Source organism: Oryctolagus cuniculus, chromosome 15 (assembly GCF_964237555.1).
Source record: "Oryctolagus cuniculus chromosome 15, mOryCun1.1, whole genome shotgun sequence".
In the NCBI taxonomy this organism is placed as follows: Eukaryota; Metazoa; Chordata; class Mammalia; order Lagomorpha; family Leporidae; genus Oryctolagus; species Oryctolagus cuniculus.
This window is the reverse complement of record NC_091446.1, coordinates 46,976,017-46,992,266: the sequence shown is the minus strand read 5'-3', so window position 1 is coordinate 46,992,266 and position 16,250 is coordinate 46,976,017. Positions and strand designations below refer to the sequence as shown.

The following is a 16,250-nucleotide window of genomic DNA, read 5'->3' as shown; positions in this document are numbered from 1 at the left end:
ACATAAGTGCCTTGGGTGGCATAAAACATTTAAAAATAAAGAGATTACAATACTTTGCTCATAAAGACTCCAGGGTTAACTGCCAACAAGTGCTACTCTCTGGAAACTGAGAACCTGTTTTTCTGAGAGCAGATGCCGCATTTCAATTAGATTCAGTGTTTCTGGTTCATTTCTCACGCAGCCTGCTGCATTCTATTCAGATGGGACCAAGGGAAGGACACGAATGAAGGCAATGCTGAAGTCTATCACATTTTTAAACTTCTAAGATATATTGAAAGTAGAGCTATTAATAAGTAAATGTCCATTTAGTAGCACTTAGTTTTAAGAATTATAAACACTTCAACAAACTTTGATCTGTATTCCTATCCATCTTATTTCACTTTATTTTGAAGAAAATCTCATTCATTAAGTGTGATTTAATCCACAGCTATTGTGTACAAGTATAAAATACAGCAGAATATCATGTCAAAACTGAAAACATCAACCATTCTTTAATATTAGCAAATCCATTCAGTGTTTGTTGTTATTTTCTCATAATTTTAATAGATTATTTTATGTTAGGGATGCAGAACTCACTCTGAAATGAATGATATTGAATTAATTCTACCATTAGGAAGCATGAAATAGCTGGCTGTGTCTCTTCCGATTTTAGCAGCTGTTGGTCAATGCAGTGGTCTGTGAATTTCTGAGGGATTTTAAAACGATGACACTCTAATTTCATCATTTTATTATTAATTGAAATGATTCCATGAAGACAAACCTCCTTCATAGGTTATTTGTTTATCCAGTATTGCAATTAAAATAGGGAAAGCAAAAAATGCATTGTATTTTTCTTATTTTCCAATTTTAAAATGCTTTCCAAGCATTCTCCAAAGATGACAAATAAGGATTTTTTTCAAGGTTACTATGAATTGAAACATATTTGATCTACTTTAAAGGATTACATGTATTTACTGATGTTCCAATAGGTTTTATCTTTAGCTAGAGAAATCCTTCTCTTGTTGGCCCTTGAGAACTTTTTGATCCCAGCTTCATAGTCTTGGATAACTTTGACACTGCTTGGTATGACAGCATATTTCAGTGATGTTGTTAATTTTCTTGCTCTGTACCATGTATGACTCTCTTTTCCAGTATACTTTATTCTTATTGGTAAGTGATATTTCAAAACCATAATATGAACACTAGGGGTATTCATTACTCCTAAGTTGAGCATTAGTTTGACTTTTTTGTTTCAGCATTTAGAGGAATGAAGCTTGTATCTTTTTAAATAATCTAAAACCTGAGTTTAAACTTACACTGCCAATTTAGGGTCAAAAGTGCAGGAGCTTTTATTTATCCTTTTTTTGTTATGTTTGGATCTCCTTACTGTACCCTGGTAGTTTCCAATTCTGAAGTATTGATAGAATTTCTTTGTCACATATTCATTTAGTTTAATATAAAATACTACCACCAAAATATAGTCTATTAATTTTTGGCAATTTATATTTTTCTCAGACTTTATCACACTGAGAATATGATGTCAAGTTTATTTATTTATTTATTTATTTATTTTAAAGATTTCATTAATTTATTCGAAAGTCAGAGTTACACAGAGAGAAGAGAGTCAGAGAGAAAGAGAGGTCTTCCATCTGCTGATTCACTCCCCAGTTGGCAGCAACAGCTGGAGCTGCGCCAATCCGGAGCCAGGAGCTTCTTCTGGGTTTCCCATGTGGGTGCAGGGGCCCAGGACTTAGGCCATCTTCTACTACTTTCCCAAGTCATAGCAGAGAGCTGGATCGGAAGTGGAGCAGCAGGGACTAGAACCGGTGCCCATATGGGATGCCGGAACTTCAGGCCAGGGCATTAACCCGCTGCGCCACAGCACCGGCCCCATGATGATAAGATTAAAGAAAGAGGGAGAGCGCTCTTCCCCAGATGGCCACAACATTCAGGACTAGGCCATCCAAAACAAGAAGCCTGGAACTCTCTTAGGGTCTCCCATATGGGCAGCAAGAGCCTAAACACTTGGTCCATCTTCCACTGCTTTCCCTGGGCACATTAGCAGGGAGTCAGATTGGAAGTGGAACAACTGGGACTCTACTGAGCACTCATATGGGGTGCCAGTGTCTCAGGCCCCAGCTTAGCCACTGAACCTCAACACCAGCTCCAAGTTGCTGTCTTTTAATGTTAAGTGGGATGGTTCATTTTCTGTTTGTGCTAATGTTACCAACTAAACATAGTAATTTATTTATTATTTTTGAGTTGGATTATTTTTTCACATTAATATAGAACTTTTGTATGACTCAAAAACACAAAAAGAGTGATGTACTTAGCAAATTCTTCAGTGTCTCTTGCCTGCACTTTTTCTCTCATTTTCTCTAAAATGTAATCTTTTAAAAAATTTATTTTTACCATTTTTTTGAAAAGCAGACAAATAGAACAGATAGCTCTCCCATTTGCTGGTTCACTCACCAAGTACAGCTTCTCTTATCTGGGAACTATCCAAGTAACCCATAAAGGTGGCAGGAGTCCAATTAGTGAGCCATCGTCTGCTGCCTCCCAGGGTCTTGACCAGCAGGAAGTACAATAAGGAACTGGAACCAAAAATTGAACCTAGTACTACTCTGATGTAGGACACTAATATCTTAACAAGGCTAAAGGCATTTATCTAACCATTTTTTAGAATCATAGTTTATCATATTTTTTAAGAGATGCACATATATTTCCTTTTAAATATGTGTAAATATTGTCTTTCTTGAAAGCATATCATAAAATATTTTTCAATTAGCATATCTGGCAATATTTAATAATATATGGAAATATTTTTCTTTTTATATTTGAATTATCATTCATTTGAGAATGTTGCACCAATTATTCATCCAGATGCTATTGATGTATATTAGTGTTCTTCAAAGGTTCATGGAAAAATGTTAGTAAAAGGTAACTTGAACTTGGTGATGTTTTTTGAAATTCATGCATAGTATCTTCATGATATGAATTTTCCATAAACGTTTTGAAAATACCTTATATTTCAGTGATTAGTTCTTTTTAATCATCCTGATGTAAAGATATCCTAGAGATGAAATTTCGGTGAACAAATCAGCATTGATATCTTAATGGATAATGATGATTTATCCCTCATAGGCTTTGAAGCACTCTTTGCTAACAGTGCCCCGACCAAATGTGCCTGTGTTCTTGCAGTCACAACAGTAGGGAGTGGGGGCCATCTCTATTGCTAATCCATCAAGTGGCAAAAGAAATCTTAGTGTAGCTTTAATTTGTATTTTTATTCTTATGTGGAGAGTTGAACTCCTTTGTATGTGATCAACAGTTATTGTCTGGGCTGGCATTTTGGCATAGCAGACAAAGCCTCCTGCTATTCTGCCATCCTATAAGGAGGCTGGATCTCATTCCTGCTGCTCCAGTTCCAATCCAGCTCCCTGTTAATGGCCTGTGAAAAGCAGTGGAAGATGATCCAAGTGCTTGGCCCCTGCCAACGATGTTGGTGATCCAGATGAAGCGCTTGGCTTCTGGATTCAGTCTGACCTAGCACTGGCCCAGCAGCCATCTGGGGCGGTAACCAATAGATGGAAAATACTACCCCACTCCCGTCTCTGTAGCACTTTCAAAATAAATAAGTAAATATTTGAAATAAGGGTAAGATTGATTTGTTTTTCTCTTTCTTGAACTATGTTCATTCTGTAGCCCTAATGTTGTAAATGTATCCCTTGATTTTTTATACAACTTTTATAAATCTACACATGTTAGTACATGCACATTTTGCCTCTAATATAAATTGTGAATATTGTCCCAGTTTGTCAATTGTGGTATCATTTGTTTGTTATGTCTACCATGGGATTTTGCACTGTAATTGTCTCTTGTTTCCACTATTTGCTGCTCATCTTTCATTCATAATTAGGAAAGGTTAGCTGACTTTCTTGTTGTTACAATAACATTTACCCATTACTTCATCTATCAGTAATGACTAATGTTTTTTTTAAAGATTTTTTTTTCGTTTTATTATTTAATAAATGTGAATTTACAAAGTGCAACTTTTGTATTGTTGTGGCTCCCCCCCCCAACCTCCCTCCCTCCCTCGGCCCTCCCCTCTCCCACTCCCTCTCCCAACCCGCCCTTCATCGAGTTTCATTTTCAATTACCTTCATATACAGAAGATCAACTTAGTATACACTAAGCAAGGATTTCAACAGGCTGCCCTCACACAACCGCACAAGGTATAGGGTATTGTTTGACTAGTAGTGTTGTTTTTTAAGTTTCAGAGTAAACCACATTAAGGACAGAGATCCTACGTGGGGAGCCTGTACCCAGTGACTCCCATTGTAGATTTAACAATTGGCACTCTAATTTATGGCATCAGCAATCACCCGAGGCTCTTGCTATGAGCTGTCTAGGCTATGGAAGCCCCTTGAGTTCACCAAGTCTGAACTTGTGTGACTAATGTTTTTTTAAAGGTTTATTTTATTTATTTGAAAGGCAGAGTTACAGAGACTCATAGGCAGAAAGAGACAGAGGTCTTCCATCTGCTGATTCACTCCCCAAGGCTGGAGGTGATCTGATCCAAAGCCAGGAGCCAGGGGGTTCTTCTGGGTCTCCCACGCAGGTGCAGGGGCCCAACCACTTAGGCCATCTTATTCTGGATTCCCAGGCCACAACAGAGAGCTGGATTGGAAGTGGAGCATCTGGAACTTGAACTCGTGTCATTTATGGAACGCCAGCACTGCAGGCGGTGGCTGTACTCATTATGCCACAGTGCCGGCCCCTGTGCCTAATGTTTTATATCAGATTTCAGATCTTGAAAGAATGAAATCAACTGTCATTATCAGTATGACCCTACTGTTAGGGGATATGACTTCTTTATTGTATATTAAATTTCATCTGTAATTTTGAATATTTCTGCATTTTCAGATCTATTTTGATGGTGTATTTTGTTTGTTAACAATGTGCCCATGAGAATGTATTTTCTCATCTTAGAGTTGAGCTTAATGAATAGTAGGGTTGAGCTCACTTTGGGACATCCCTGACTTCTGGCAACCTAGATTTTTTTATAGAAAGCTTTTATTTAATAAATATAAATTTCATAGCTGCAACTTTCGGATTTCAGCAGTTCTTCACCCCCAATACCAGCCTTCCCACCCCCAAACTATCCCACCTCCTACTCCCTCTCCCATCCCATTCATCATTAATATTCATTATTAATTATCTTTATATACAGAAGATGAACTCTATACTAAGTAAATATTTCAACAGTTTGCATCCACATGGCACACAAAGTATAAAGTACTGTTTGAAGACTAGTTTTACCATTAATTCTCATAGTACAGCACATTAAGGACAGAGGTCCTATGTGAGGAGCCAGTGCACAGTAACTCCTGTTGTTGATTTACCAATTAACTCTTATTTATGACGTCAGTGATCACCCAAGGCTCTTGTCATATGTTGTCAATGCTGTGGAAGCCTCCTGAGTCCACAAACTCCAACATTGTTTAGATAAGGCCATAATCAAAGTGGAAATGCTCTCCTCCCTTCAGAGAAAGGTACTTCCTTCTTTGATGGCCCCTTCTTTCCACCAGGATCTCACTCACAGAGATCTTTATTCTAGGTCATTTTTTGCCAGAGTATCTTGGCTTTCCATGCCTGAAAACAGCATAGATCTGCATGCAAGCTCAGTCTCAAATTGAGTTGGCTAAATAATTTAATCTTTCAATCTCCCAAATATTCATCTGTAAAATGAAAATGATTTATGGGTTTATCAATTGTTAATCAAATAAAGTAGTCAGCACAAAGCAGACAGAAAGGATTGGAAGATTTTTTATTCCCTTAGGATTATTGTTTTGCAGGTATACATACTATATAAGTTGATATGTGACTTCTAAGTTTTTGGTTACTATAGGAAAAAAACTGTTACAGAATACAAAGAAACATGGTAAAAACGAAGTAAGTTTCTGCAGGAGAAATATATTTAAAAAATGGTTTCCCTAGACATTAAGAGTATCAGCAAAACTTTTATTTTAGTTTACCATTGTTGACATAATTAGTTAGGTACTTATCTTAAAAATATATTTGCCCAGATGGAATAAAATATTAATTTCTAGACATGTTGATATTTGGTACAAATTACTAATTGTTAATTACTACAAGATATGTTGAAAGACTGAAGGCTATAATTAAGATTTATGTACCATTAAAATACAATGTTATAATCCCAAATTTTCTTTCCCTCCACTTAATATCTCATTTCATGTGATGAGGTTTCAACTTAATTAAAGAGCTCTCCTAATATATTTGGAAAATCATCTGAACAAATATTTTCCACTCTTATATGTGAGCTATTAATAATATGCCACATTTGTGTCTGCTTTCCATAGACTGCATAATTTTGAAACTTAATTTACTAATGAAATTGTAATTTTGTTGTTCAGTTAATGAAGGGAAGTAGATAAAGCAGATACACTTGTAACTTTTTGTTCTCAATTATGCACTGAAATCTCAATGTCTTTCAGGGACTCCTGAGGATTACCCTCGATTTTTCCACATGCATCCTAGGACTGCAGAACTCAGTCTCCTGGAGCCAGTGAACAGAGACTTTCATCAGAAATTTGATTTAGTTATTAAGGTAAATTAAACTAATCATCTTATTTCCTTGTGTTTGAAAATCACTAATCAAAGAAAGCTGTAGACGCTACAGTAGATTTAAGATAGTAAAATTACTGTGGAAAACAGTTAGCCAATCTTACTTAAAGAATAACAAGTAAAATGCAATTTTAACATACTTTTTCCTCTAAAATAAGTTTATAGTATTACATGGTAAGATACCAAGTATTTTATGCAATAAGTGCCCTGGTCAATGTATATAGTTTTCATGACATAATTTATTGCATTTTCTAGCATTGTTTTTTTGTAAAATTGACTAGATTTTGATCCTAGAAGCATAACTAACAAATATATCTAAAAAGTGTTTAATTATTATTTTTTATTTTAACCATGTATTTTTTAATCCTATTGCTTTTAAAAAAAGATCTTGCTTATCCAGAGATTGTTTTTAAAAATATATATTCCTTTTTCTTTGTGCTGGAATATCATTCCAGACCAAGAAAGTTTTTGAATTTCAGGTAATATATTTAGCATTACAGTATTTGTCTAATGATATTGAATAGATTGTAATGAAACCAGGCAAGAGACACCATGAAAATCCAAATGATCTTCCAACTAATTCTTATGGACTTTATTAACATGGTCAGATTTAAGCTGAACACAGATTGAAGAGCAGGAATTTGTGACGCAAAAGTGATGACAAGGAGGAAGGTATTATAAGTAAAAGAAAGAATTAAATGAAAACACAGAATTAAGTCCAGCATATATTGCTTGACTTTTTCATATCTGCAAGACAAGAAGTTAGCTATAAATATAAGTAGTCCTATGGTATTTAAACAATTAGAAAACCAGAGGACAGGAAGCAAGATAGGGACACTTATGAAGCAGTTGCTTATGCAAGCTGCTTTGTGTACATTTTCCATGAGACTGTTGCCACAACCTTAGTAATAGGCTCTTCTGGACATAATGTAGAAACCAAAGTCAGATAGGGTAGGTGATTAGCACTGAATTTGTTATATAACAAATAAGGGGGGAAATTGAGGTTCCAATTTTGTTTTATCTAAACAAAAGCTATCTTTTCATGTCACAAATTGGGAGTTGCATAGAGATGGTTGTCTGGCTTACTATCTGTGAGCCTAACTGCAAAGGCATGCATTTAACGGTAGCTCAATTGAGGAAAAATATTCTTAGTACCTATTTTATATTACACATTTCAGAACTTCTGTTTATTTAAGTGGGTTTTGTCTTGGAAGAGTTTGTAATCTAAAAGAAGAAGAAGTCATATCAATATATAGTCAAATACAATAACATGTACTAAAAAGGAAACATGCAAAATGTGCTAATAAAGCATAGGATAGAACAAATTAATCAGGGAAGAATTTCTGGAGATGACCCCAATCTAAATTTTGGTGGGTCCAAAGGGTTTGACCAGTGACGGTCAGTGAGAAACATGTTGGAACATAAGGAAGAGCAGACGTGAAAGCTTGGAGGCATATGTAGCAGGCTACAAGCAGTTAACTGGGAAATGAGGTAGTGAGCCAGACAGTGGAGAGAGCCTTATGGATGACTTCAATTTTGTTGGATCTTAATGAGTGAAGAGTGTCATTCAATATACACGACTTTTACCATTTATATAAAAAGGCCAGGCTTGGGATTCATCTTCTTGAATTGACTATTTTAATCACCATGGATCTATATATAAAACTTCAAAATGGGTGTAACCATTGTCTACTATAGATACAACTGGAGCCCTGTGGTGTGGCTCTCTGTGGGAGTTAGAAAACTTGAAAACACACTGTTTCCAGACTGCTACACTTGAAACCAGAAATTAATGAGTTTGCTTTATTATAAAGTAAGTTGTTCTAATGTACATGGATACAATATAACTCAATCCATTGATTATGTAAAAAAATCAATTGGAACTGACCACAGATCATTTTTATGTTTAATGACATTTGTGTTATTAATGCAATTGTTTACAGACATTATTCGATTCAAATTACTGTGTTTTGTGCAGACAAGGGAATAATAAGCCAAGGTATTAATCTGTAGGAATAATAATAAGCTACCTGCTTAAATAAATAATAGCTGAGGATTTTGGCATTGTTCAAGGATCCATTGAAATACTACAGTCTGGTAGTTCTCTATAGTAAGTCTCTCAATTTTTTTTTTTTTTACTTTTTTTATTTTGATGTTTCATTTTTTACTGGACTTAAAAGTTTTTGTTGGACTTGATCCCAATTTCTATTTTAGAAGTTGAGAGAAAGTAAAATATTATGAGGTATGATCTCCTAGACTTGGAAAAATTCTGTTTTCAGAGCTGTCTGTTCATCTAACAGCTGGTGGGTGCCATGAATTGGAGAACTGCCATTTAGTTGTTTTCTATTTATGGCGATGATTTAGTCCATTTGCTGACAAAAATGTAAAGGAGAAGCTAGGAAAACAAAATGAACTTATTCACAAATTTTGGAACATTAAAAGATGACAACACACCCAATTTAAAGTGAACTTCCATTTTAGTAAACTTTCCTAAATATTAAATAATTGTATTTGTTAAGCATACACATTGTGACACACTTTTTGAACTAGAATCAAATATTTTTCCAAGACAGTTCATAGTTAGACTTTTCCTTGAATAATTATTCATAATATCTTTTATTTATTTTTTTATTTTTTTATTTTTTGACAGGCAGAGTGGACAGTGAGAGAGAGAGACAGAGAAAAAGGTCTTCCTTTGCCATTGGTTCACCTCCAATGGCTGCCGCAGCCGGCGCGCTACACCCGGCGCATCGCGCTGATCCGAAGCCAGGAGCCAGGTGCTTTTCCTGGTCTCCCATGGGGTGCAGGGTCCAAGCACTTGGGCCATCCTCCACTGCACTCCCTGGCCACAGCAGAGAGCTGGCCTGGAAGAGGGGCAACCGGGAAAGAATCTGGCGCCCTGACCGGGACTAGAACCCTGTGTCTCGGCGCCGCAAGGCGAAGGATTAGCCTATTGAGCCACAGCGCTGGCCATATTCATAATATCTTTTGATCTTATAAATACCTCAGTTGAGATGATGAGATATGTGATCCCTACATGCATAAAACATAAAGAACCTATGAGGTATAAACACTTAAGTGCATTTGATATGTTAGATGATAATATATTTAGTTCATATGGAAAGCATCTGTTAAGAATATCCAAAAGTACTTTCATTATTATTGAGTGCAGTATTTTAAAACTGTTATTGGTCAGTGTACTTATATAACAGGCATACAAAGCTACTAACCTTTAATTATTAAAAATTAAATTCAGTACATCTCAGTTCCTCAAGAAATAATAGCATTTTTTATTTAAATCCTTTTGATTAACAACTTTGATTAAATGACATAATAAAATCACAAACAGCATTGTGTCATGATGCCCCTGATTTGATTGTTATCAATGACCTACTGTACTGTATAGCATGCTGGCCTTTCCCTTCTTTTCCTTCCAAGTGATAAACATGTTAAACTCAAACGCTCATCAGCCACCCTGCACCCTCTGTTCTACATTACTCACGTGCTTTCTGTAGCCTGCAGGCATTTTCAGATGCTGTTCCTCTTCCCAGATCCTTCCTCTTTCCTTGGATGAGCAACCTAATTCTCATTGATGATCCTGTTGTCAGCTAAGAAGACAGTTGCTCTGCAAAGGCATTGTCGCTGTATAGCAGCTGTTCCTTGTAGCCTGCCTGCCCATACAATAGTCCTGATTACTCCACAGTGGAATACGCCTGATTTGTCTTTCCCTGATCGTTAAAGAAGAGAAAATCATATATATATTTCCTTAGGTTATTACCTTTCCTCCTATCCTACCCATATGCAACATAGAAAGTACTCACTAAACACTTGTAATGATTTTCTAAACTGACAAATATGGGTATCCAAATCTTAAGTCTGTTTATATACTTATGTTAGAAAATATCTGTAATTGATAACTTTTATTTTGCGTCTTTGTCCTGAAAAAAGAAGATACATGAAGTTCCAAAATGAATTCAATCTCTAGATATAAGGATAGAAGGATGTGCCTGTGCTAAGGTATAGTTGAAGCTATTTATAGCTATATCAGAAAAGTATTTATTGTAAAGATTATATACTTTTTGACATTGAAAACAAGTACTAAAGTTGAAGCTACTGAACTTGACTATTAGTACTGACGTGCCAGTTCTGTTGACAAGGTACATTGCTCTAACAGTTTGAGAGTCATAAGAAAACAGCATTTGAAAAATGATTGAGGTCTAGGATAACAACTATTCTAAGTCTCTGTAACCCCTTTGAACTCACATGACTCTCTAATGCCGCAACTCTATCAACTGCAGTTCATTTCACAGGAATCCCATGGAAAAATCCAGATTCAGTGCTTTTAAGGCATGTGGAATTGGTTTCTTTTCAATTTGCTCAATCCTTTAAAGTGTTTGTGAGGTGCCAGGCATTTTGCTTCATGTTGCAGAGACAAAAATGTGTAGAAGCCCTACTGCAAAGTAATCACAAATATGAACATATTTCTTTCTGATACCTACCTGCATATCTGTAATCATTATCTGAATAATGCTCCTAGTATTATACCATTGAGTCAAATTAAAAATATAGCAAACTCTATACTTCCTTTTAAAAATGTCAACCTTTGAACTTTTGATCCTCTCTTTTAAATAATAATGTGGTAATTAGCCACTTAATCCAACTATTCTAGTTCATCTTAGTTCTCTTCCCACATGTTTCCCTCTAGTAGTCACTTATAAAATTCTATCCATATCCTTGTAAAATTTCTCTTGGCTATCTTGCCTACTCTCCACATAGAAAATGTATAATTCTCTCCTTAGCATCTCTCACAGCTTAGCTTCTTTTCCCTGCATTTTATCCATCTTCCCACATTGCCAATAGAGTATTTTAAAAACAATACCAGGAAAATTAGATCATGCTGCCACATATTACCTTCAAGCCACTTTACAATGTGCTCGTCATGTGAATTTCCAACAAAGGCTTTTTCGGGGTGAAAGATCGCAGGTGTCAGGGTCAGGCAGGGTAGCAAGTCACACAGATCATCAATCAAAATACGAGAAGATGCACTCTCCCATGGAAACAAAAGAGTGATCAAAATTCATAAAAATGTTAAAGATTGTAAAATAGGAGGCACTGTGTTTTTATTCGTTAGTGTGTGTATTGTCAGTTTGTAAAAAGAGAAATGAAGGGGAGAGAGAAAGGCATGAACAGGAGAAGGAAAAAAATTGAGGGCTGCTGTCAGGCAACTGCAGGAAGAAAGATAATATGTACTAATGACAGACCTTCGTTCATCCAGAATATCCTGGTTATGCACTGTTTCTCCTATTATGGATTTGTGTTGAAAGAAGGGAACACACATTCACCGTCAGTCTGTGCTACTCTAACAAATATCATACCAATAAAAACTCATATGCAATACAGTTTTAATTTTCACTGTTCTGGAGGCTGATATATGACATCAGGTTCCAGCATGGTAGGGTTCTGGTGAGGCCCCTCCTCCGGGTTGTAGATTGCTCACTTCTCCTTGTACCTTTGCCTGGTGGAAAGAGGACAAGGGACCCCTGTGGGTCCTTGTAAAAGACACTAATCCTATTTCTGAGAAGTCCGCCCTTACAACCTGATCACCTCACAATTTCCTCTACCTCTTAATCTCATAACAATGGGGCTTAGATTTCAATATAGATTTTTTGGGGGGATGGAAACATTCAGTCCATTGCATACCACATGTTATTTCCACAGATTAGCAAATGTCACTTTCATCACCCAAAGACAGAAATGTCTAAGGTGAGGAAAAGTTTATGTCCTTTACACATTTTAAAGAAAATCATCTCACAGAAACTTCAGGCAAGTAATTGCTATTTCTAAGTAAGTAATACACTTTCGGGGATCCATTGAACAATTTGATGCATCGATCAATACTCATATTTTCTTTCAATTTTGTGTCCTACTTCTTTTTAATTTAGTAGATTACCATATAAAACTTTATTTTTGTTTCTTTAGCAAGAACACTGTGTCCTATTATTCTCTGGTGGTATGTTTCTAAAATTCTAAGTACTAGGCTAAATTAATTGACTATTATGCCAATTGTGGAAATTAATGAAAGGACTTAATGTCTGATGTCTGATACTGTGAGTCATCGACTGCAGTTGGTCAGAGCAGAAGTAGAGTATAGCGTTTGATTACAGAGACTGTTCAAATGTGCAACCTGACAAAAGACACACAGGTGAGACTTGCCTTGGCCTTTTTCCTACCTCACATGGTGACCTGCAGTTTCTTCGAAGAAGAAAGGTATTTTGTCCATTCTCCGTACAGTGCCTTGATTTTAGCAAAGCCCTCTTTGCTGTAAAGGTCACTGGAAGAGTGCAGGAGCAGGTTCAAATGGTGTGAAATGTTCAAAAGGAAGCCACTTTCTGAGCAGGCCTTGCTGTGTCTCCCCATTTGATGCCCCATCACACACATGAACTACTTCTACCATCCCGCATGATGGTCCCCGAGCATTCTTTCTTCACTAGGTTCTTGATCGTTGCCTAACTATATATATATATATATATATATTGCTGTAAAGTGTGTAGCCTAAATAGATGGGTTTGCTATTTTTCCCCCCCTCAAGAAGCGTTGGCCACAAGGAGAAGCAGTAAACTCTCACCCTTACTTTCATCCACTTTCTAAAAATATTCCATTTAGGGGTCCATTTTTAATGTTGATTTTTAAAAATTCCAGTGTTACTGGATAGATTATTCAAATTGGTCAATTCACAGAAAACACTGTAGTGGTTGTCTGTTTTGTTTTTCAGGGTTAAGAGAAACTGTGAGAACTGGATCAGAAACCACTGTAGGATAAGGCAGCTTTGTTGATTGGGAAGGCAAAGTGCAGAGCAAAAAGAGGGTGGATGAAAGTTAAGTTGAAAGAGCTCTAGAAGGGAGTTCCTATTTTGTGCTCAGTTTGTCTCTGCCTTATTTATAGTCCTCTTGATTTCCATGTTTACACACTAACCAGATAGTTTGTTGCATTTGTATGTAGTAGTATTTTTCTGGATACTGGGGTCTTCCCCAGTGTAACTGTATTTCTTCTTTAAATCAACTAAAATTGCTTCAGTTATTCTATTGTCAGTTTATATGTCAAGTTCTAAGGGAAGATAAATATTTTTATTGTGTAACAGTATACAAGAGCTATGGCTGGCGCCGTGGCTCACTAGGCTACCGGCTGCAGTGCACCGGCCGCGGCGGCCATTGGAGGGTGATCCAACGGCAAAGGAAGACCTTTCTCTCTGTCTCTCTCACTGTCCACTCTGCCTGTCAAAAAAAAAAAAGAAAAAAAAAAAGAAAAAAAGAGAGCTTTGAGTATTCATGCTTTCATGGTACCAAATTATAAAATGAATGGGTTCATTTTTACTTGAAGATAAGTTATATTTCACTTTACTAAAGCATGCTGTAGTATGAAATGTGTCAATGTTATCTTTTCATATTTTAAGACATTCTTGAGAGTGTGATACCTACATTCTATCTAGCAAAAATATTTTCTTTAGTCATGTGCTGTTATAAAATAAAGCACAAAGCATTGTGTTGTATACAATAATATACATTTTGTTTCTAAGTTATTGAATACAGCAAAAGGGTACTTTCTTGTTTGGAAAAATATACTTCTTGTTGACAAAAGAAAATATTTGAAAAGCAGGAAAACACACAAACACACACACACACACACCAACACACATAGATCTTCAATCTGCTTGTTCATTTCTCAGTGGGCTGCAACAGCCGGGGCTGGGCCAGGCTGCAGTCAAGGCAGGAACTCCATCCAGGTCTCCCACAGGAATGACAAAGCCCCAAGTACTTGGACCATCTTGCTGCCTTTCCAGGCACATTAGCAAGAAATTGGATCAAAAGCAGAGCAGGTGAGATCTGATACAGGATTCCGGGATGATAAGCGGTAATTTAATTTGCTGACTGACGACACTAGACCCTGTAAATTCTTGAATATTTTTTAGAAACAGCCACAAGTAAGCTTACTGTGAAATGCTTTATGCATCATTTAATTTTTAAAGAATTAGAGGAGGCTCCTGCAGGTTTTAAGGCAGTATCATTTTATGAGTTAGAGACCAAAGGAATGAACTTATTTTCAATTATTAATTAGTTGATAATATGATCTTTGACCCAAGTAGTTGAGCCTCACCACAGGCCATCTCTCTCTAATACACTGCAAAAGAAAAATATGTATAAACACAGGGAAGAAAAGAAGTGTAACCCTCTTCCATATATTGGACTTTAGCCCCAAATACAGAAACTTTATTCATCTGGGCAGGAGCCTATGGAAAAACCATTTACATAAATGAAGTCCATCCACTCTGTTATTTTTTATCTTAAAGATTTATTTATTTATTTGAAAGTCAGTTACAGAGTCAAAGGCTGGGCAGAGCCGGGGGAGGGGAGAAGTCTTCAATCCACCAGTTCACTCCCCAAATGACCACAATGGCAGGGGCTGGGTCAGACCAAACCTAGGAGCTTCATCTGGGTCTCTGATGTGGGTGCAGAGGCCCAGGAACTTGGACCATATGCCACTGCTTTCCCAAGTATATTAGCAGAGAGCTGGATCAGAAGTGGATCAGTACTCCAATGGATGCTGGTACTGCAGTTGGCAGCTTTATCCACTATGCCAAGCACCAGCCCCCCCTCCACTCTGCTTTTAACCTTCAAGTTCAAATTGAAATTTTAATGTTAGCATAAAGGGAAAAAGAGGGGTAATGACTTGTATAGAATATACAGAAGAGATGGCTATGTTGCTCAATGCAGATTTGCATGTGTGTCACTACTTATAAGCCTTGCCGGAAAAGCCAAAATGTCAGACCCAACTGGGCTATTGATTGGACATATCAGCATCATGTTATAAGCGTATTTTGAAAGGTAGAATTCAGGTTTCTACCCACTGAATCCAAATTTCCACATGATCTTTAGGTCACTAAAATTTAAGAGCAAACAATATATTGAAATCACTTGGGAACCTGAAAATGCAGGGGGGGATTAAAATAATAATTGAGACACAAATACATAAATTCATATTAGGCAACCTTGCTGAGCTCCTAGGAATCTGCATTAAAAGTTTCACTGGGTGGTTTTAAGTCAGGTACAAGGAAATTGTAGTCTTGGAGAAACCCTCTTGGAATGCACACAAGGCTGAGTCTGCTTCTGAGGTCGGTCTTTAATGAAATACATAGATTTGAAGAGGCAATATTTGCAATGGTTAAGTATTTTAATAATGTTAGTTTTTCAAGTTACCATGTAGAGCAGTCTTTCAGTCTGTCCACAGACCAGCTCACTGCAGATGGAGAAGGAGGGGTATCCTATGTGTGCTTTTTCGAAAGCAACTTGATTGTTGTTTAACGTTTGCATTAACATCGAGTGACATGCAGAAAAGCATACATCTTTTGGCTAGCATTTGGCATAGCAGTTTAATGCTGGTTGGGTTGTCCACATTCCATATCAGAGTGTCTGCATTCAAAATGAGGCTGTACTCTAAATTTCAGCTTCCCATTAATGTGCACTCTGAGAGGAAGCAGGTGACAACTAAAGTGACTGAGTCACTGCCATTTACATAGGAGACTAGGACTGAGTTTTGCTCCTTGTCTTGAACCAGTCTTGGCCATT

General features: G+C 36.7%; 1 protein-coding gene across 1 annotated transcript in view; it reads left to right on the top strand.

The window, feature by feature from the left end:
- Positions 1–16,250, top strand: part of LOC100356485 (protocadherin-15) — a 1,660,811-nt gene that overhangs the window by 1,256,351 nt on the left and 388,210 nt on the right. Inside the window, 1 exon segment of the mRNA XM_070057681.1 lies at positions 6,501–6,613. Within this exon segment, the coding sequence (XP_069913782.1) occupies positions 6,501–6,613 (113 nt within the window).